Below are 22,724 nucleotides of genomic sequence, written 5' to 3'. Positions count from 1 at the left end.
TCGTCGACAAAGGGGTAAATAGAAAGGAACGTAGTGTCTGGATACTCTAGGGGGAACCGCAAAAAACAAGCGGCTGAGGATGTCCGCAGAATCAATTTCTCAAATAATGAGTTTATGGATGAACAATACCCCCAGTAATATTCTCCGATTTTCCATTTTTTAGGGTAAGTTAATAAGAAGTCTACTTCTGTATGGAGGAAGGCGGAGACTTGAGTCCCAATTAAGGCCGCGCAATGCAAATATCAAAAATTGTTAAAATTCAATTTCGGATCAAAAAGGACACCTAGATCATTTGCAATAGATATACGCTCCAAAGGCGTACCATCTATTACATAAGATTTCAATGCTGGCTTCACTCGGTGAAATGTCATATGCTTACATTTAGAGCAATTTTAAGCTAGTAAATTTGTTGTGCGCCAACATTGGAACGAGTCCAAGTCGGCCTGAAGAAGATCCAAGGAACACAAATCGGTAGGACAGTAAGTGTAGCAAAGTTTTACATCATCCGCATACATTATAGTATGGGAATATAATATTGTCTGTGGCAAGTCATTAATGAAAAGGGCAAAGAGCAAAGGGCCTAGATGACTTCCCTGGGGTACGCCGGAGGAAATTCCGAACGATTCCGACAGATTGCACTTGAACAGGACTTTTTGGGTCCGGTTAGAAAGATAGCTTTTCAGCCACATTAATAGGTGAAACGGAAAGCCCAGTAAATCAAGCTTATGAATAAGCAACTCATGGTTGACGGTATCAAATGCTTTGCTGAAGTCCGTGTAGATGACATCCGTTTGCTTGTTCGCTAAAAATCCTTCCATAACTATAGAGGTGAATACCAGCAAATTTGTAGTGGTTGACCTTTGACGAATAAAACCGTGTAGGCAGGGAGACAAAAGACTAGAACACTGATATTGGAGTTGACTGGTAACAACTGTTCAAAGACTTTAGGAATGACTGAAAGTTTAGCAATACCCCTGTAGTTTTCAACTTTTGACCTACTACCTTTTTTATGCAGGGGTATAATAAAAGACTGTTTCCAAAGTGCCGGGAATGACGCAGATCCCAGAGATAGCTCAAATAATTTTAAAATAGGCTCGTACATGTTTTCGACGCAGTACCTAAGCACGCAACTAGGAACACCGTCCGGTCGCGGAGAAAAGGTGGGCTTCAAAGATTGAAGACTCTGAAGCACAATATTACCATCAATAGCAGGATTCCTAATGTAATTCGAGCTATCTAAGCGATAGGGATATTGACCGGAATGAAAACCACTGGATGAATACGTAGACTTAAAGAACTCAGAAAATAGTTCAGCAACGTCGTCATCAGTGCAAGCATTTTTACCTCCAAAGGTTAATGAGGAAGGATACCCAGCAGTTTTCCGCTTTGAATTTACGAAACTGTAAAACTTTTTTGGATTTCTAAAAAGTAGTTGTGCTTGTTTAACAATTTTCACAAAACTCATCTTCGGTAGTATGGAGTTTAGCTCGTTATTAGTTACCTCTGACACTTGTATGGAGTAGGAGGATACTTCCACAGGCGTCTTGCCTCTAATGATCCATCCAAATATCGTGTTTTGAGCTAACAGGTGGGGTGAGAACTTTTCGACGTTTTCCTTAATTATCTGGGGGATTATATCACTACCTAGAACCAAATGTTGCGGGGGCATTGTGGACCCGGGGATGTCGGGCGTGTGCGTCGCAATGAAAAGAAATAAACACCGAATTAATATCAAACAATATCAATTTATTCACTGTATTAAGAACTGTGATTATATTGATTTGCAAGAAAAACTTTGATTAATAGTTCTTATAACAAGTGCCTCCATAAAAGAACAAAATCAGTCGTTATAACTTTTAAACCAAAACAACTATAGAAGTTAAAGAACCCAAGGTGTATACAAAGCATATACAGCTGTGCAAGAGTACACTAGCTGTATTTAATGAAGGGGTTTAATTAATTCAAACCCAAAATATATTGGTAATAGGAAAGAATAAATTAAATGCACGCCTCACTATGCACTTTGGCAATTCGAATTTATAAAATTGTTATTTGCAATATTACTTCAGGGAAAAAAGAATTGATTAAATGCACAAATAACAAATTAGTCACTTGCAATATGGACTCAAATGCAAATTATTAAAGAGTGAAAAATGGTTGGCTTAGATTACTCACCTGTGAGATAGCTGCTGGCGCTCGAACGTTCTAAAAAAGAAGAAAGAGTTTAAAACGAAAAAAGGTCCGCACCACCTGCCGATAGCTAACTTTCGTCGAATTTTTCCCCTTTGAAGTTAGCGCTCGGCAGGGGTGGGCCGTTACCGGTAAATAATAATATTGCCAAAAATGTGCATTAGGGTGGTAGCGCATATTTAGGCTGGTGGCTTAAACATGCTAGCCCCCTTGCGGCGAGCAACTCGAAAGAACAAAAAAAAAAAAAAAAAAACTGATGAGTACGCCAGCAACCGTCCCAAGGCGTGATAACTTAAATAAATTAAAATTCCAATATGATCTCCTGTGAACTCCCGGTCTCCACTAATGCAGCCTCTCTGGGCGGAGCTGTGAATAAAAAAGAAAAAGTTAGTGTTCATATACGTGGGGTTGCTTGGTTTTGATGCACCTGGTTAATTATATGTACTTTTGAAATTGGTAGGAAATTAGAATAACTGTAAATGAGCGATGCCAGAACATTATTGCTGGAAAGCTCCAGTCCGAAGACAGTGGGCTGCATGAGAAGCCCATTGACCGTAGCCGGGGTTGTGCCACTGATCATGCTGGTGGCGTAGACGTCGGCACCAAGTGTTAGCAGCACCGGCGCGAATCGATAAAACGTCTAGTCAGCGAGTTCGGTCCGGGACTGCTGTCCGCTTTTCGTGTTGTAGCAGCGGTCGAAAGGATCTTGCTTCACCGTTGGGAGCTGGGGCGATAGCTAAAACTGCTGCATCTCTGGATATTTCTTCCATTTCTTCCTCCTCATCTGCTACCTGTTGTGCCCATGATCGGGTGTCGTCCGTTATGTGAGTAGAAAGCAGCTCATCGGCACTTGCTTCCTCGTCGTGCTCGGCGTGGTAGGTAGGGCGTGGCTGCGGTTGCTCATCCTCCATATGCAGCGTAGTGTGGTGTGGTTCTCGGCAGCGGTGGCACCGGTCGCTGCTAGGGCATATTTCCAACCGATGGAACGGCGATAGGCAATTGGAGCAGTGCCTGTGTATAAGGACGGCCCGGAGGCGTTCTTCTGCCGACAATCCCCTGTACAGCGGGCATAGTCGTATGCCGTGATTCTTATGGCACAACCGGCAGGAGACGGTGAAGGAGTCAACGCGTTGCTCCAGGGGGTTGGAATTGATATTCACAACACTGCGACATCTGTTGCAGAATGGCTGTGAAAATTGGACTTGTTTGTTGGCAATGCTGCCATAGTGTCATATTTTATTGACACTTTTTTCCCCGTGCTCTGGGATGTATTAACAATTTTTGTTGTTATATCGGCCTACTGATTTTAAGATCGCGGGTTCGAATCGAGCTCAAGGCCTAACAATAATTTTTTATCATTATTATTGTTATGATAAATTTTTTCTTAATTGAAAAAATTTTTAAATTAGAATAGAAGAAAGAAAAAATTTTTGGACAACTGCCAAAGCTCGTTGTATAGATCCATTTCGGGAACTGCTAAATTCCTTCATCGGCAACGTTTAGGCTCCGCTGCTATAACCATTCAGCCACCACAGCGGTTTTTTGTTTGTCTTCATTAATCCTACTTCTATTCTGGTTCGTACCAATTGATATTCACAACACTGCGACATCTGTTGCAGAATGGCTGTGAAAATTGGACTTGTTTGTTGGCAATGCTGCCATAGTGTCATATTTTATTGACACTTTTTTCCCCGTGCTCTGGGATGTATTAACAATTGTTGTTGTTATATCGGCCTACTGATTTTAAGATCGCGGGTTCGAATCGAGCTCAAGGCCTAACAATAATTTTTTATCATTATTATTGTTATGATAAATTTTTTCTTAATTGAAAAAATTTTTAAATTAGAATAGAAGAAAGAAAAAATTTTTGGACAACTGCCAAAGCTCGTTGTATAGATCCATTTCGGGAACTGCTAAATTCCTTCATCGGCAACGTTTAGGCTCCGCTGCTATAACCATTCAGCCACCACAGCGGTTTTTTGTTTGTCTTCATTAATCCTACTTCTATTCTGGTTCGTACCAATTGATATTCACAACACTGCGACATCTGTTGCAGAATGGCTGTGAAAATTGCACTTGTTTGTTGGCAATGCTGCCATAGTGTCATATTTTATTGACACTTTTTTCCCCGTGCTCTGGGATGTATTAACAATTTTTGTTGTTATATCGGCCTACTGATTTTAAGATCGCGGGTTCGAATCGAGCTCAAGGCCTAACAATAATTTTTTATCATTATTATTGTTATGATAAATTTTTTCTTAATTGAAAAAATTTTTAAATTAGAATAGAAGAAAGAAAAAATTTTTGGACAACTGAACAACCCGCGATCTTAAAATAAGTAGGCCGATATAACAACAAAAATTGTTAATACATCCCAGAGCACGGGGAAAAAAGTGTCAATAAAATATGACACTATGGCAGCATTGCCAACAAACAAGTCCAATTTTCACAGCCATTCTGCAACAGATGTCGCAGTGTTGTGAATATCAATTGGTACGAACCAGAATAGAAGTAGGATTAATGAAGACAAACAAAAAACCGCTGTGGTGGCTGAATGGTTATAGCAGCGGAGCCTAAACGTTGCCGATGAAGGAATTTAGCAGTTCCCGAAATGGATCTATACAACGAGCTTTGGCAGTTGTCCAAAAATTTTTTCTTCCTTCTATTCTAATTTAAAAATTTTTTCAATTAAGAAAAAATTTATCATAACAATAATAATGATAAAAAATTATTGTTAGGCCTTGAGCTCGATTCGAACCCGCGATCTTAAAATCAGTAGGCCGATATAACAACAAAAATTGTTAATACATCCCAGAGCACGGGGAAAAAAGTGTCAATAAAATATGACACTATGGCAGCATTGCCAACAAACAAGTCCAATTTTCACAGCCATTCTGCAACAGATGTCGCAGTGTTGTGAATATCAATTGGTACGAACCAGAATAGAAGTAGGATTAATGAAGACAAACAAAAAACCGCTGTGGTGGCTGAATGGTTATAGCAGCGGAGCCTAAACGTTGCCGATGAAGGAATTTAGCAGTTCCCGAAATGGATCTATACAACGAGCTTTGGCAGTTGTCCAAAAATTTTTTCTTTCTTCTATTCTAATTTAAAAATGTTTTCAATTAAGAAAAAATTTATCATAACAATAATAATGATAAAAAATTATTGTTAGGCCTTGAGCTCGATTCGAACCCGCGATCTTAAAATCAGTAGGCCGATATAACAACAAAAATTGTTAATACATCCCAGAGCTCGGGGAAAAAAGTGTCAATAAAATATGACACTATGGCAGCATTGCCAACAAACAAGTCCAATTTTCACAGCCATTCTGCAACAGATGTCGCAGTGTTGTGAATATCAATTGGTACGAACCAGAATAGAAGTAGGATTAATGAAGACAAACAAAAAACCGCTGTGGTGGCTGAATGGTTATAGTAGCGGAGCCTAAACGTTGCCGATGAAGGAATTTAGCAGTTCCCGAAATGGATCTATACAACGAGCTTTGGCAGTTGTCCAAAAATTTTTTCTTTCTTCTATTCTAATTTAAAAATGTTTTCAATTAAGAAAAAATTTATCATAACAATAATAATGATAAAAAATTATTGTTAGGCCTTGAGCTCGATTCGAACCCGCGATCTTAAAATCACTAGGCCGATATAACAACAAAAATTATTTTATTAATCTTGAAAATTTTATCGCAATCTCCAATTAGCTTTTCCACAGTTAAGCTTAGGCTAATAAAAAACTTGAAAAGGCTTGGAAATTTCACGGTCTTATATAATTCGAAAGTTATTTCTTTATAGTTTAAGAAACAGTCTAAAGCTAAGTTTGAGATTAGACCAAAGCTTAACTTTTACTAATGAAAGTAATAATGGAAAGTGATTTAAGGAAAATAACTATTTTGTTTTTGATAAAAGGAAACCCACGATAAACAAACCAGAGCGCGCCTTTTTATTTCGGTCTATATCTTCGCGTTTATATATGTGAATTCTGATTTTTGTTCGTGTGCTAACACTCGGGTGTGTTGGATCTCACGGATCCGAGTTGTGATCCCCTTTGGATCGCGCGCAATGAGTTTACTGCGTAAGAACCGAAAAGAGCAAATGTCATCGAGTGGCAACCTTGTTTCGTTTATTCAAAATGTCATTCATTCATGGAAATGAGTATAGAGACATTTTTGAATGAATTTTCATTATGAAGAAAAACTTGTGCTGGGTAAGTATGCCAGTATCGTTCCCTTTTTTTATAATTTTACAAATTTTCTAATTTCTTATCCTTGGTTTCATTTCAGCTGGTTACGAATCCTTCTCATATAATAATAATAAAGTTTCTGATGGCATTTTGATGGAAGCGCATTGCATGCAGAAATATAAGATATTTAATTACACACCCAGCAAGAACTCTCCGGATAGAACAAATGAATTAAAGCACCCATTGATGTACCAAGTTGGTCTAAATGACCACCTACAGCAAAGGACGACTAAAATTTTCCTACACAAGAATTGTCGCGTTGAAATATCGTGAGCTATTAGTCATTTCCTTGATTACCCCACAAAATATGAAAAATTACCGGATAAAAAAAAACTCCATCGGCCATGAAGGGGTATCGTACCTTTGTTGGTGTAATAATAATGACCTGGAAGCTTCCCTTAAAGTTCTACGCATTGTTGGGGGCTAAACGCTTTATCCGTAAAGACATGAACTTTACGTGCAAATGCCTCGAGATATTATGAAAGTAGCACCAGCTTTAATTGGAGCCGCTGTGCCTATAGTCGGCTATGTCGTTATGCCTTTAATTTTCGCGTTTCCCCAAAAAATGTCTTTGTTCGCATTTTCCGGCGATACGGCAGCGACCCGGTTCATAAAAGTTGCTCCAAGCAAGCGTCTCCCAAACAATGCTGTTAACATTGCACGTCTGCAAGAAAATTGCATTTTGATTCATATCTGAATGAAAGCAATAACAAACAAAAAATGCTGTGAAATTACAAAAACAATACTGAAAATGTGGCCGATCCTTATGGCAATATTACGCCGCAATGCTGTTCACATTACATTGCCAGTTGCTGCAGTTGTTGGTTTCATCGGTTACAATTTGCAAAGTTTAGTCTCGGACACGTACACGCATTACAGTAAATCTATAAAAGAACTTCGGGCTGAACGTTTAGCCGCGGAGGCACAAACGGATCCAGCGCAGAGAGAAAATCTGTATTTTAATGTTGGCGTTTTAGAAAGGAATCTGCCACGATCATTGGAGCCGAAATCATAAAAAATTTACAATATCATGGTTTCGAAGAAGAATTTATGACCATTAGGCTTTGTATTGGTTCTGAAATAATGCGTCAACTTTATATGTGTAATGAATTATGTAAGACTATACTAAGGGGAGAGATGTGTTGGTATGAGCTGTAGGCAAGTCCACGCGATTTGCAGTAAATCACTCATAAAATGTAGATACACGCATAAGGGAGTAACCCAAATTATGTACAAATGAAGTCTGAATGTGTATATATTTTTTTTTGTGGAGTGATAAATAGATTTTATGATTACTCTTTAGAAACTTGAGCATGGATAAAAATAAATTATGTTGCTCTCAATAAAAAACAACGCAAGCCTGGAAAAGATATGATTTTATACCAAAATTCCGTTTAATCATTGGTTCAAAGAGGTCACATACGCATGTATACCTACAAGAACAATATATGGTTAAGGGAAAGCGTCTTCCTTAAACTACAAAAATCAGTTTTCAGAATATTACAATCAACGCTTAAAACTGCCACGAAGCCCGGAAATGATGCCGAACTTAAGAAGAAATTGTGGGCATGTTGGGTCGTGGTTTTCATTCCACTGTTGACTTATTGCTAAAAGTCAAGGACATTTTGCAGGTTCACCATATGATTTGCTATCCCATAATAGAAATCATATTAATACCTTGTGACAGCTACATGGGGTTCCGACTTTCTTATTTACACGTTTCCATTTATCGGAACATGTATTTTTGGTGTATCATATGGATTGAGCTATTGTACGAGAGGGACCTGCTCAGAATATGCACCCGGAAGGTCTACGACGATCCTGTTATATTCGTGGTTTAGATCCGGTTAACCTTAGCAATGACGAAATAATATCAAGGCTTCGAAATTGGACTCGAATCTACTGCGCTCGGAGAACGACATATAAGTATGTTGCTGTATCTACCAGTTCTAACAGAATACAAACACCCCGATAATTGGAATTAATTTATGATGGTACGTAGGTAGTAATGATAGCTAAATCACCTTAATTTCAAATCAGTTAATTTAAAGACGAAACAACGTTGAACAAAATAACGACTGCTTCAAATGCTACTACAGCCAAACCACAGGAACATGCAGAACCTGCACACAACATAACGGAGGTTGATTTCGGCAAAATCTTGGACGTTTTGGACTTTTCTATGGCAACACGACGCAAAACCCATTAACGGTTGGTATGTGAATATCTTTTATATATTTAAATATTATTTTACCTTTGCACTACTTATACCATCTATGTAATACTTCCATATGGGCAGTAACAAATCGTTTAATGTAAGACACTTATTTTTGTCCCTTTTGATTAAAATTTTGTCAAAGTAAAACATCGTGCAAGCTTAAATTTTACTTCTCATTGAAGATTTTATTTTGTCTGAGATATACGATTCGGGCCCGAGAAAGCTTTTGCTATTCGAATGAAATTTATTTTTATGAAAAATTGTATTATTAGAACTTTTTGAAGGCAAAGAAAATATTACTTTTTTTGGATATAGCGTGTATGATGAATACCGTTTTGAAGATGTTGCTTTGCGATAGACGGTAAAACTTGAGTTCCATACTGAGGACCATATTGACGGCTCTCAAGGCAGGTATCGTTTAAGATATTCGCCCTCTCTTTCATGTGATGATCACCAGCAAGTAGTCCTCTGCCAAGGCAAATGGGGTTGGCCAGTTTGTGAAATACATCTGAGATGTTTGATACATAATGCAGACGTCTTTATTTTTAGGGTTTCTGAATTTTTGTTGAAGATAACCATTTAAAGCAGGGACGGTTTGACATGGCCCAATCAAAATCTATTTCCATACATGTAATTTTGATATACGGAAGTTCATGCTTATCTATCCATAACAAGATAGCATCCCATCTATACCCCATTAAAGCTATAATACCCCCTATGTACGAGTAAAACTTGGTATAAAAATATATGTCTATAGAGGATCCGGCGGCGGCCACCTTGGTGTGATGGTAGCGTGCTCCGCCTACCACACCGGATGCCCTGGGTTCAAACCCCGGGCAAAGCAACATCGAAAATTTTAGAAATAAGGTTTTTCAATTAGAAGAAAATTTTTCTAAGCGGGGTCGCCCCTCGGCAGTGTTTGGCAAGCGCTCCGTGTGTATTTCTGCCACGAAAAGCTCTCAGTGAAAACTCATCTGCCTGGCAGATGCCGTTCGGAGTCGGCATAAAATCATGCAGGTCCCGTCCGGCCAATTTGTAGGGAAAATCAAGAGGATCACGACGCAAATTGGAAGAGAAGCTCGGCCTTAGATCTCTTCGGAGGTTATCGCGCCTTACATTTATTTATTTTATAGAGGATCCGAGTTGTGTACTCAAAATCTATTGCTGATAAAGAAATTTGCAAAATAAAAAAAAAAACATATTAGCGAAATTTTAAAGCTGGTATTCATGTTTTACATATGTATATTAAAAGTGCATTGCCGATGGACGGTATTGAATACTTACATGCCGATGATTTATTAGTAAAATAATGAGCTTTTAGTAATTTGCATTTCAAATATAGATTAGTGTATGGCTGAAACCATATTAACCACAATTTTAAAACATACATACATTCCTTTTGGGGGGGTTATGATTATTGATTCAACGGTGTTCTGTGGCAGATAATGGATCTGCGTTAGGATTGTGATGGCCTCGTTCGGGTACGAGAGCTGGGTTACTGGGGTGAACTAGAGCTGGGTTCTCCCTTTCCCTCTATAGCCTCCCGGCAGGCACTTCTTCCATCCCCGTCACCCAAGAGCGCGAGGTTTAGAGAATAGTGTAGATTCCCGTGGTGAGCCCGAGGATTCCTGTGTGGCACACAATGCTTAGGGAGGTGGGAATCCTCAAGGGAAGCCTAACAGGGCGAATATTTGTGAAGTTAGTTTAGATTGCTAGGTTTCCGATCACGTAACGAGTCCGAGGATTCCGAAGTTGGCACTGAGTGCGGGGCGGTTTGGAATCCTCAGTGGTAGCCTCGCACGTGATGTCAGGACTTTTGTGTAGTTTGAAAATTGATTTAAAAAATGGGTTTGAAATATGTCCGCTCACGTGGCGAGCCCGGGGAATGGGTGTGGCACACAGTGCTTAGGGAGGTTTTAGGATCCTCAGTGGGAGCCTCCCACGTGGATTCGGAATTTTTGGTTATTCCTAGGTTGCGCTCTTAAGGTGACGCGATGCGTTGGTGGGAGTCCCTGCCTGGAAGTCTGAGAGTGGGGGGGGGGGGGGGGGGGGGTTGTTATAACGATTGGGAGTAACGAGTCCCCCTCACCCTCACTGGAGGGTGGTAGTAGGACCAATTTCGTAACTGGTCTGATGGTTTGTCCCCTTGACGTGTCCAGTTCGACGACTCGAACTCGGTTATCGGGGCCATAATGAAGGTTGGCTATCCGACCCAGTCTCCATTCGTTAGGGGGCAGATTATCCTCCTTAATGACGACTAGGTCCACCTGTTTGAGGTTTGATTGTGGATGCTTCCACTTAACGCCTTATGCAATTCGGTGAGATACTCAGTTTTCCACCGTTTGCAGAAGGTTTGATGCAGCGCTTTAAGTTTTTCCCATCGATTGACGAGTGAAGCGCGATTTTCGCTGACGTCGATCTCCGGTGGAGCTATTAGATTCCCTCCAACGAGGAAATGTCCTGGAGTAAGTGGCTCCAAGTTAGACGGCTCGTTGGAGGAGCGGCTTAAGGGTCGAGAATTGAGACAGGACTCGATTCGACAAAGTAGAGTGCTGAGCTCTTCAAGGGTAAATTTGTGATCCAAAGCGATGTTCTTGAAGTGGTTCTTGAAGCTTTTGACCCCTACCTCACATAGTCCACCAATGTGAGGAGCTCTTGGTGGTATGAAATGCCATGTCAGGTGTTGGTGGCTGTACTTGGATTGAGTTTGGTTGCGAGCGTCCGCCAGGAAAGCTTTGAGTTCTGAGCGGAGAACTCTGGAGGCTCCGACAAAGTTGGTTCCGTTGTCGGAGTAGATGTTCTTTGGACATCCTCGCCGAGCAACAAACCTATCGAAAGCTGCCAGGAATGCGGCATTACTGAGGTCACTAGTGGCTTTCAAGTGAATAGCCTTGGTTGCAAAGCAGACAAAGAGGCAGACGTAACCCTTTGACATGCGGCATCCTCGTCCGCTGTAAGACTTGATGTCAAAGGGTCCGGCAAAATCCACCCCGGTGTTGGTAAATGCCCGAGAAAAGGTAGTGCGTTCCACAGGGAGAATTCCCATGAGTTGCGTCGGGGAACGTTTGCGGAATAGCGTACAGGCCTTGCAGTTGTGAATGATGGATCGGAACATGTTTTTGACCCGAAGTATCCAATACTGCGTGCGTAGGAGCCGCAGCATTAGTTGGTTTCCGCCATGTATGGAAATGGTGTGGACAAACTGGACTAGGAGACGGGTGAGTCGGCAGGCGTAAGGGAGGATTATCGGGTGACGCTCGTCGAAGGGAACGTTCCTGGATGCGTTGACGAACCCCCACCCGAAGGACATTATTTTCGTCGATAAAGGGGTCTAGAGAGAGGATCTCGCTTTTGGCCGCGATGGGTTTCCTAGTTCTCAGAGCGTTCGGGATATCCTTATGAGCCGGCTAGTCATAGCTCTGATTTCGGTGAGACTCTGCTTTAAAGGACGCTTTAGTTTTTGGATGAGCTCTATTCGGGAATGTTATAATGTAGGAGATTGCCCGCAACGCCCTTGATAGATCGGAAAACCGATCCAGAATAGCCCCGCTCTTGTTGACGTTTGTTGCTGCATGCACTTGTACTCGTTTTTCTTCGATGTTTGTGTGGTACTCCTGTTCGCCTTGAGATGGCCATTTCGCTTTGCCTTCTTGCAGCCAAGAAGGCCCCTCGCACCACAAAGAGTTGTCGACTAGGACCGTGGCTGGAAGTCCTCTGCTGGCTAAGCCCGCTGGATTTGATGCGGACTCGACATGATGCCAAGCTTTAGTTCCTACCTTCTCCACGATTTTTGTCATCTTGTGAGCTGCAAATGTTGACCAGGAACAAGGGGGTTTTCGAATCCATGATAGGACGATGGTCGAATCTGTCCATAGGTGAATGTTAAATGTGCCTAAGTTCAGGTTCTCCATGACAGTTTCCAAAGTCTCAGCCAGCAAGATGGCACCGCATAACTCCAATCTTAGTAATGAAATTGTTTTTACTGGTGCCACCTTCGTTTTTCCCATGAGTAGACTAACGTAGATCTTATCGTTGATCGTAGCTCGCACGTAAACCGTAGCCGCGTAGTCTTTTTCGGACGCGTCACAGAAGCCGTGAATTTCTATATCGTTGGTTGGGGTGAAGTGCACCCACCGAGGTATACGAATCCGGTTAATGGCTGGGTACTCCTGCATAAAGGTTTGCCACCGATCTAGAGTGATTGTGGATACCGGTTCATCCCAATGCGTCCCCTCCAGCCAAATTTTCTGCACTAATATCTTAGCTACGATGATAACTGTGGCGAGCCAGCCTAAAGGGTCGAAGAGTTTGGCGATGGCAGATAGGATCGCCCTCTTTGTTAAGATGTCCTGGTTTTCGATTGGTCTCGCTGTGAAATAAAAGTAGTCGGAATGCGCGTTCCAACGGATGCCTAGGGTCTTTACCATGCTCGCGTCCTCGAACTCCAGAAAGTCTTCCGTAAGCCTGTGAGTTTTGGGTATTCCCTGTAGTATCCTACTGCAATTAGAAGCCCATTTTCGCAGAGGGAATCCTGCTGACTTTAATGCAGCTGTGATTTCATCGCGAGCAGTGACTGCTGCTTCGTGCTATGCCGCCCCCCCCCCCCCCCCCCCCCTGCAAGGACGTTATCGACGTACATACTGTTTCGCAAGATGTGCGCTGCGATTGGCAGTGATGCCTCGACATCATCTGCAAGTTGATGTAGGGTTCTGATCGCTAAATAGGGGGCACAGTTGACCCCAAGAGTTACCGTATTGAGTTCGTAAATACTGACAGGGTCGCCTGCTTTGAGACGAAAAACTATTCTTTGGTATTGGGGGTGGTTTTCTTTTATTCAGATCTGCCTGTACATTTTCTCAATGTCTCTGTTGAAGACGTACTTGTAGAATCTCCATCGGAGGAGTAGTATTGTTAAGTCTGCTTGAAGTACTGGGCCTGTGTGTAGGACATCGTTCAGGCTCGTGCCGTTGGAAGTCGGGCACGACGCGTTGAATACGGCCCTTACTTTAGTCGTTGTGCTTTCTTCTTTGATCACCGCATGATGCGGTAAGAAATAGCAATCAGTTTATTGTGGTGGTACTACGGTGTGTACCTTGGACATGTGCCTTAACGTGACGTATTCTGTCAGTACCCTGTTGTATTCCGTCTGTAGGGCCGGTGTCTTGGCTATGCGTGTCTCGTTCCGACAGAACTGAGAGCAGACGCTCTTAAGAGATGGGCTCAGACAGAGGAATTTTGGGAAGTCTTGTTTGAAGGGAAGGGCGACGGTGTACCTCCCATCAGAGTACCTTTCCATTGTGGTTTTATACAGTGCCTCGGTCAAGGCCTTTTTCGTAGGTATGTTTTCAAATTCCCAGAATGCGGTTAGTTGCTTGTCTAAGCTTATTTCATTGAAAAAGGATACTCGTGTATTGGTTGGGTGAGGTGCTTCTGCACGACCGGTTAAAATCCAACCGAAGACGGTTTCTTGGGCGAGAAGCGTATTTAGAACGTTCTTTCGTATACCATTTAGTATTATCTGGGGATAAATGTCGCCTCCAAGTATGACATCGACTGGTTCATTAACGAAGAATCTCTTATCCGTCAGAATCAGATTAGGAACGCTTGCCGAGTCGTTGCGCTAACTTGGCAAGTCGGATGGTCCCCTGTTAACTGAGACAGGACTATGACCACTGTATCGATGCTTGCTAAGGGGTCTGTAAGCGAACCTAAGTTAATCGAACACGATTATTTTACCTGCGCCGATAGCGTATTGTTTATTCCCGACACTTGTACATGCAAGCGTTTGGATGACAGGTTTATTCTCTTCTTGAATCGCTCTGTTATGAAGGAGCACTCAGACCCAGAGCCTATCAGCGCTCTGGCGGAAAATTTCACTCCGTTGGCTTTTGTTGTTTTGTTACCCCTAAGATCAGAAACTGTTTCTAATGTTTGGAAGCGATTGGACAGGAATTTGGCCATATCCTCCCATTTCGGTAAATCGGTTTTTCTTTCCACGGTCTGCTCCCAAAGCGCTAAGGTAGATTCGGGGAGTTTTGTTGAACACAAGCACGTTATAATTGTGTCCCAATTTGTGATGTCAATGTTATGACATTGCAGCGCAGAAATGCAGTTTTTGATTTCACGTTGCAATTTTTTAATTGATGTTCCACACTTCTGTTCGACTGCCGTCATGTTAAATAAAAGTTGTGTATTGACTAGAATACGCTTGTTTTCGTACCTGTCTCTTAGATTTTTTTAGGCGGTTGTAAAACCCTCGTTTTTTAACGAGCACCTGCCCAATATTTATTTTGCTTCCCCTTGAGTTTTTTGTTTCAGATAATATAATTTCTCGACATCTTTCAGATCGGTGTTGTGGATGTAAATGGCCGTGAACATATCTCTAATGGCTGCCCAGAAAGATAGTTGCCTTTAAATACATCGGTGTCGCAAGGCGGCAGCCGTATTTTATGTCCACGGCGCGAGAAGTCTTCATCCTTCAGCCGCCACAGCAGACATGAATTGCAGGTAGCATGCGAAGCAACTTTTATTCTTTCTTCTTAGCGAGCTGAGTTCCTCTTTGGACAGCTCAGGATTGCTGAGAAGACTTCCATATGTGGACTTCGTCTTCTTCCATAGTGCCCTTAGCTTCTCTTGCAGTAGTGCAAGGGTGTGTTAGGCTGAGCTCAGGCCAAGGGGGTCACTGCTGGCGGACAGTGAACGGCCTATTAATTAGGTTAGCTGCGAATATCAAATAAGCAGCCCTCGACCAAGAGCGGCTGGTGAGGAGGGTTTGGCTTAAAAGTCCTAAAGCACCCTGAGAACCTCCAGTGGCAGGGCGAGTAGATGCCCCCCTGAATTAAACATCCACAGCCTAGTACGGGGTTGCTTCGAGGGAATACATACCCAAGATAGGGAGGCAACTATACGACGTGGGATACACACTCAGGAAGGTAAAGAGGTAAATTATTTGTAAATTTAAGGTGATTGTCACATTAAGACTGAGCCCAGTAAGGTCTTAATTAAGGTATACTGGAATCAACGACTTGGATATATTTGTCAAGGGTTGGCGAATGGGGCATTCGGAAATCTCAGTACACGGCTTAACACACCATCGAAATGACTTTCCGGTTAATGTCCCATTCGTCTCCGTCCCGTTAAAACCTTGGCATGCCTTGGGGTACGTTCAAAGTCCGTCATCATTAAGTTGGTGGTACAGGTTCGGTTGAGATCCTCTAGATTAATACTGATCTGGCTCTGAACGCAGTCTTCATGAGGGACTGCGTCAACTTTCACGTGGCCTCCCTGACTTCGCATAGACAGCCACGGGATCTATATAGGTAACTGCACACTCGGACCAAGATAGCGGCCTCAAGTGGGGACCCAATTAAATAAATGATGAGCAACAACAATACTAAAATAAAAAACCAAACACAGGAGAATGAAATGGCGTTCAATCCATTCGTAGGAAAGAAGCTATCTCGCTCTCCAGAAGGGCGTGGCCCATCGGCTGAGTGCCTTAACAATTCGTCACAAGTGATAACGAAACCCAAAGACGCGGAGGCCGAAAGCAAGCAAGGAGCGTTTTCGCCGGGTGCTACACCGAAGCTTTACAAAAAGAGCTCCGACAGCAAGGCTCAAACGGGCACACCAACATTAAGTGAGCTAATTAAGCAGGCGTCAGCTGCGTGAAATCAGCAAAACCCCCCTGGAGAAAAAAGATGACCAAGCTAGGCAAGGCGATTGAGGACTTGATGCAGTTCTTCATAGGGCGTAATAATATACACGCGGAAATCAAGCGCTTGGCCTTCGTAATAAAAGTGGTGTACATCGAGTCGGCCCTAGAGATAAAGAATTTAGAATATAAATGGCGTACAAGCGAATGTGCTAAGGATAGAAGTCCATCACCCCCAGGAAAGCGACCGAGGAATAATTCGTACTCGACCAAGGAGAACAACGTGGTAAAACCCACTACTACACTAAAAGACGTCTTGCCAGGGCACATAGTGGTCACAAACGACGGCAAGAAACACAAGAGAAGACGGAGCGGAAAGAGGAAACAGCAGCCCAAAAGAGTGGCAGTTAGCTAAAAATAAGAGCAAGAAAAAAGCACTTAAGGCTAGGCCGGATGCAATCATCATTTCCAAGGGAGGGATGCGACGTACGCCGAAATATTGCGTAAAGTGAGAAGATGCGACGAATTAAAATCCCTGGGTGATGACGTCAAAACGATTAGAAGAACGGCGAAAGGAGAGCTGTTACCAGAGCTGAAAAAATCGCAAGATGGGAAAACAAGCGCGTACCAAGCAGAAATTGAAGCGGTACTAAAGGACTCGGCTAAAGTTATAACAAAGTCCCAAATGGTCACACTACAGTGCAGAGATCTCGATGAGATTACTACGCCCGAGGAGATTTGCAACGCCCTCCACCAGCAACGCAACATCAAACTTCCAGATGTGACTGCCATAAAAAGCATACGCACAGGGTACAGTAGCACGAAGTCGGCACTTATAAGCCTTACAGCGGATGATGCCAAGGCGGTCCTTAATACGCAAAGAATCCGGGTAGGATGGGTTTCCTGCCGAATTAGAGAGCTCAAGCAAGAGAAGCGTTGTTATAGGTGCTGGAGCTACGGGCATATAGCTCAGAAATGTAAGGAGACTGTAGATAGGTCTAGCCTATGCAGGAAATGCGGCCATGAAGGTCATAAGGCTGCAAGTTGCGAAAACACACCGAAGTGCGCGCTATTTGGGGGACAACATTCAGCAGGCAGTTTTAAATGCCCACAACGAGAGGGCAGCAAAATGACTGTCACATGAGGGTATTGCAGCCCAATTTAAACCATTGCGAGGCAGCCAAAGAGCTATTATCCCAAACAGTTTATGAAGGAGGATATGATATAGTGGTACTTTGTGAACAATACAAAAATCGCCAGGAGCAGGGATCGCACTCAGATTCGGCAGGGAAAGCCTCAATTTGGGCACCAGGGAAATTTCTCCCACAGGAAAATATGACGCCAACGGTAGCAGGATTCACGTGGGCAAAAATCAGCGGTATATACATCTTCAGTTGCTATGCCCCTCCGAGCATGACCATCACCGAGATCGAAGACATGATATACGGGATCACCATTGAAGCACGAGGTAAACACCCGCTTTTATTGTGTGGAGACTTCAATGCATGGTCATCTGTGTGGGGAAGTAGACGAACCAACCAAAGAGGGAGAGTTCTTCTTGAAAGCCTTACTACTTTGAGGCTAGAACTCCTAAATTAACCAAGGATATATATCTTCGATACAGGTACCAAACGATCCATTATAGATCTCACCTTTGCTAGCAGCGAAATAGCAAGACGAGCAAACTGGTCCATAAGCAACGTCTACACACACAGCGACCATAAAGCTATTAGCGTAGAGCTGCTCGAAACTCCACGAACGGTAGCAGCAAGACATCGACAAAGTAGGAAATGGAAACAGCACCTTTTCGACCCACAAATATTTGACATTATCTGGAAGGACGCCATAGTACGAGAATCGCATGCGGAAGACCAGTCGGTTCAAATCACTAAGTTGCTATGTATGGCATGTGATGCTGCCATGCCCAGAAGTCGCGGAAAAACACAGCGCACGTATATTGGTGGAATGACGAAATTGCAGAAGAGCGTAGAAAATATCACAAAGCATGAAGAATAGCACAGAGGGCACGCTCATCACCACGATATGCGGAGTTACACAGCACCTATGTCGCACAAAGAAAGGCACTTAAAAATGCCATAAAAAAGAGCAAGAAGTTTGGCTTTTGGGACTGCTGGATAATGTCGACCTAGATCCTTGGCGATCAGCGTACAGAACTGTGATGGCCAAAGTTAAAGAACCGATATCACAGCAACCTACGTGCCCGATACTGATGAATATTATTGTTGAAACACTTTCCCCGGCGCAAGATCGCTGGACTTATCCAAGCAAGGATCTAGAAAGTACGGAAATTCCGCAAATTACAGAGCAAGGGGTGCTGGACGCTGCAAAAAGAGTTGCTGATAACAAATCCCCAGGACCCGACGAAGTACCAAACATAGCCTTTAACGACAAAGACTTGTCCTATTGCTGAAACATGGTAAACAGTCGGACCAACCATCCCTAGGGAAGATTTTGGAGCGTATAATTAGTGAGCGCCTTCAGCTGACTCTAGAAAGCCCACCTGGATTATCGCATAATCAATAAGGACTTCGCAAATCAAGATCCACCATAGATGCAATACAAAGAGTCGCCAATACAGCTAGAGGAGCTATCTCTGGAGGTAAAAATAAAAGGAAGTTCCGTGCACTGGTTACGCTGGACATCAAGAATGCTTTTAACACTGCGAACTGGATGCAGATAATGGCAGCGCTGAGGAGCTTCGGCATATGAGCTTACTTACGCAGAATAATAGGTAGCTACCTTAAAGACAGAGTACTTCTTTTTGACACGGATCAAGGAGCAAAAGGTTACAAAATCACTGGAGGCGTCCCACACGGATCAGTTCTCCGTACAACGCTTTGGAAATTAATGTATGACGGGGTGCTAAAGATTGATCTACCAGAAAACACGCATATTGTGGGATATATGCTGATGATATTGCAGTGGTAGTAGTGGCCAAGAAAATGGACCTGCTTTAAGCAGTATGTAATAACGCCATAAGAAGAATAGAGGAATGGCTGACCAATACGGGACTGGAGTTGGCTAGCCAAAAGACGGAAGCGGTATTAGTAATCTTCAAACGGTCGGCGAACGAGTTAGTGTTAACTGTCGGGGATCATCAAATCACTTTCTCTAAAATACTCAGGAGTGCACGTTGACTCTAAGTTAACTTTCAAAGAGCACTTCAGAGCGGTGGGACAGAAATTTATCAAAGTTAATGGAGCACTTATGCGAAAAATTCCTAACATTGGTGGTCCGAGCGAAGCTACACGTCAGCTATTGTCCATAATAACCATCTCAGTAATACTATACGCAGCACCAGTGTGGTATGGATCTAAACGGACCAATCATAAAGATATATAAGCAGTTTACCGACTTACTGCTTTAAGAGTTGCAAGTGCTTATCGTACGGTGTCCGATGACACGATCCTGGTTCTAGCCCGGAATATCCCAGTGGACTTACTGGCAAGCGAAATGGCCGATCTGAATAGCACTAATATCGAGCGACCATCTGACGGTGCCAAGAAAAGAGCAAAGAGACAAGCAATAGCTGAGTGGCACGAACGATAGGAGGACTCGAGTAAAGGGCGTTGGAACTTCACGCTAGTTTAGAACGTAGCTCAATGGAATGAGCGGAAGCACGGCGAACTGAACTACCATCTCACGCAGATACTGAGTGGACATGGCGGTTTCAAATAGTATTTATGGAAGCGTAGGATAGAGGAAGATCCTCTTTGCCCAATGTGTATCACGGAGTTAGAAAACACATAACACGTCATGTTCCACTGCCCCCGTTTCCACGAGGAGAGACTTGCCTAGCATAGAGTCTTTGGGGAGGAACCTACCACGAGAAATTTAGTATCAGAAATGTGCAACAGGAAAGAATGCTGGATTGCAGTGAGCAAAATGGCATTTATAGTCATGACACGCCTGATGGATGCTGAAAGGGAGCGTAGAGAAATGCGCATGCGCAGCAGTGGCGATTAAATCGACACTCAGGAGCAAATAACGGGAACCTGGACGCAGTTACAAAAGTAGGCTCTTAAAAAATGAGAAATATGGAACGCCATCCTGAAGTAATGCGAAATAGGTATCGGTGTGGGCGACGGTTCCAAAACGGAGCTGTTTTTTAGTTTACGGACACACGGTTGCTACGACGGCAGCAATAGTGGTGCATTAGGCATTTAAAAAAAAAAAAAAAAACTCCAAGAGAAATAGGGAAACATCTTCGTAAGCACTACGATGATATACGGTACATTCTAACTTAGCCGGTTGATCTGGATTAACATAAGGAGGTCCTAATCCCAATCCACACTACTTCGCCTGATGGATGCTGAAAGGGAGCGCGGAAAAATGCGCAAGCGCGGCAGTGGCGATTAAATCGGCACTCAGAGCAAATAACGGAAACCTGGACGCAGGGACAACAGTAGGCTCTTAAAAAATGAGAAATGTGGAACGCCACCCTAAATTAATGCGAAAGCGGTCCCGGGGTGGGCGACGGTTCCAAAACGGGGCTGTTTTTTAGTCTACGGACACACGGTTGCTGCGACGGCTGAAATTATGATGCATTGGGCATTTTTCAGCCTCCCCGCCAAAAACAAAAAAAAAGTGTAAGGGTGTGCTTGTACCAATCTAATATAAGTCTCTATTGATTTTATTAATTTGAATATCTTGTTTCTTTAAAGTTGTCGAGCTCGAAGGTAAACGACTTAGTGGCGTTGGTGTATATGCAACTGCAGCAAAAACTATAAGTAGAAATCCTGAAGAGGTTCTAGTGTGTACAAAGTGATATTAAACACAGATAGAAATCCTGACGAGGATTTAATGTGTCTACAGTGATGTGCAATGCAGAGAAGAGAAATCGTCTGCAAATATTTAATGTGTCTAAATGGTGTGTTGGACACAGATAGGAATATTTTCTGAAAACTTAGCGTGTCTAAAAAAAGTTAAAAAAACGCAGATGTAATCCCGATGTGGATATAATGTGTGAACCTTTGTGAGATTTGAAACACAAATAGAAATCCTAACGCGGATTTAATGTGTCTACAGAAACAATGTGAAGTGAGCGCTATCCCAGAGTAGCCAACGAAGGATCTTTCCCAATATAAGGAAATAAATTTTTTTATCCAACTTAATGTGGAAAATTACGATTTTAATTATTTATTATAAGCAGCGTTGAAAAAATACAAGCTATATAGACCAATTGTGTTTGTGAGTAATTGTGATTTGCAACCAATATAAATAAGCCACTAGCCACCCAACGCAGTGCAAATTTTTCGGCTTTTTGGTAATTTTTCAGCTCGTAAACTGATTAATAAAGTGAATTCTGTGATAGATAAGCTAAAGCTATCAACCAAGTGAAAATATGGTTCCTGTAGCAAATTTTTGTCAACGTATGTGACGACGAGGGGTACAACACAGTACAGTGATGAGTGTTTGATAAAAAAACTAAAAAAAAATTCTCTGACTGTCTTGCCTTTAGCTGTGTCGTGTAACCCTTACCACTGGTGGGGGAATTACCCGATAGTCAAAAGGCGATTGGTGTGTTTAAAAAACACGAAATTTAGCAATTTCACTCGCTTTGCCTTGTATCAATCACAGAGTGCACTTTTTTACGTGAATCACGTAAATAGAAAAGAAAGTTTGTGCAACCAAGCAACCAGGCACCTTAAGTTCTTTAAGTGAGTCGTTGATCGGCGCTGTGTTGTTGTGATGATTTGTCTGACGGGATGTTGTATGTGAACTTGAAGAGTGTACTGCGATGTTGAAAATGTATGATATGCTGTTGACTGTAATGGACTGTATGATGTTGTGATGTTGATAGACTGTATGTTATGTTATGACCTGTGATGATTAATGGATTGTATGTGATGGCAATGTTGTGGTGATGTGATAAATGGACTGTATGTGTGTGTTGCTGATTATAGTGAACTGTATGTGATATGACGATGACGAGTTGATGTGCGCTGCTCGTTCGTTTTGTTGCTTCTTACTTTTTCCAATGCTGGCGCGTTAGGACCAAAAGTTGCGGAGCAGTGTGGACCCGGGGAAGTCGGGCGTGTGCGTCGCAATGAAAAGAAATAAACACCGAATTAATATCAAACAATATCAATTTATTCACTGTATAAAGAACTGTGATTATATTGATTTGCAAGAAAAACTTTGATTAATTGTTCTTATAACAAGTGCCTCCATAAAAGAACAAAATCAGTCGTTATAACTTTTTAACCAAAACAACTATAGAAGTTAAAGAACCCAAGGTGTATACAAAGCATATACAGCTGTGCAAGAGTACACTAGCTGTATTTAATGAAGGGGTTTAATTAATTCAAACCCAAAATATATTGGTAATAGGAAAGAATAAATTAAATGCACGCCTCACTATGCACTTTGGCAATTCAAATTTAT

At 42.4% G+C, this 22,724-nt stretch overlaps 2 protein-coding genes and 1 pseudogene across 2 annotated transcripts in view; 2 read left to right on the top strand and 1 right to left on the bottom strand.

Annotated features, from left to right (window-relative positions):
* The window catches only part of Pur-alpha (Purine-rich binding protein-alpha), a 1,789,254-nt gene that overhangs the window by 564,453 nt on the left and 1,202,077 nt on the right, over nt 1-22,724 (bottom strand). The window lies entirely within an intron of this gene.
* LOC137234142 (small integral membrane protein 12-A-like) lies at nt 7,196-7,459 on the top strand. The gene has a single exon (XM_067757775.1). The coding sequence runs from the start codon at nt 7,196-7,198 to the stop codon at nt 7,457-7,459; it is 264 nt and encodes an 87-aa protein (XP_067613876.1).
* LOC137234508 (LETM1 domain-containing protein 1-like) lies at nt 7,870-8,429 on the top strand (annotated as a pseudogene).

This window comes from Eurosta solidaginis, chromosome X (genome assembly GCF_040869045.1).
Source record: "Eurosta solidaginis isolate ZX-2024a chromosome X, ASM4086904v1, whole genome shotgun sequence".
In the NCBI taxonomy this organism is placed as follows: Eukaryota; Metazoa; Arthropoda; class Insecta; order Diptera; family Tephritidae; genus Eurosta; species Eurosta solidaginis.
The sequence above is the reverse complement of the archived record's forward strand: the minus strand, read 5'-3'. Positions and strand labels throughout refer to the sequence as shown.

Coding starts and splice junctions, on each gene's coding strand:
- LOC137234142 (XM_067757775.1), top strand. CDS start 7,196: ATGTGGCCGATCCTTATGGCAATATTACGCCGCAATGCTGTTCACATT.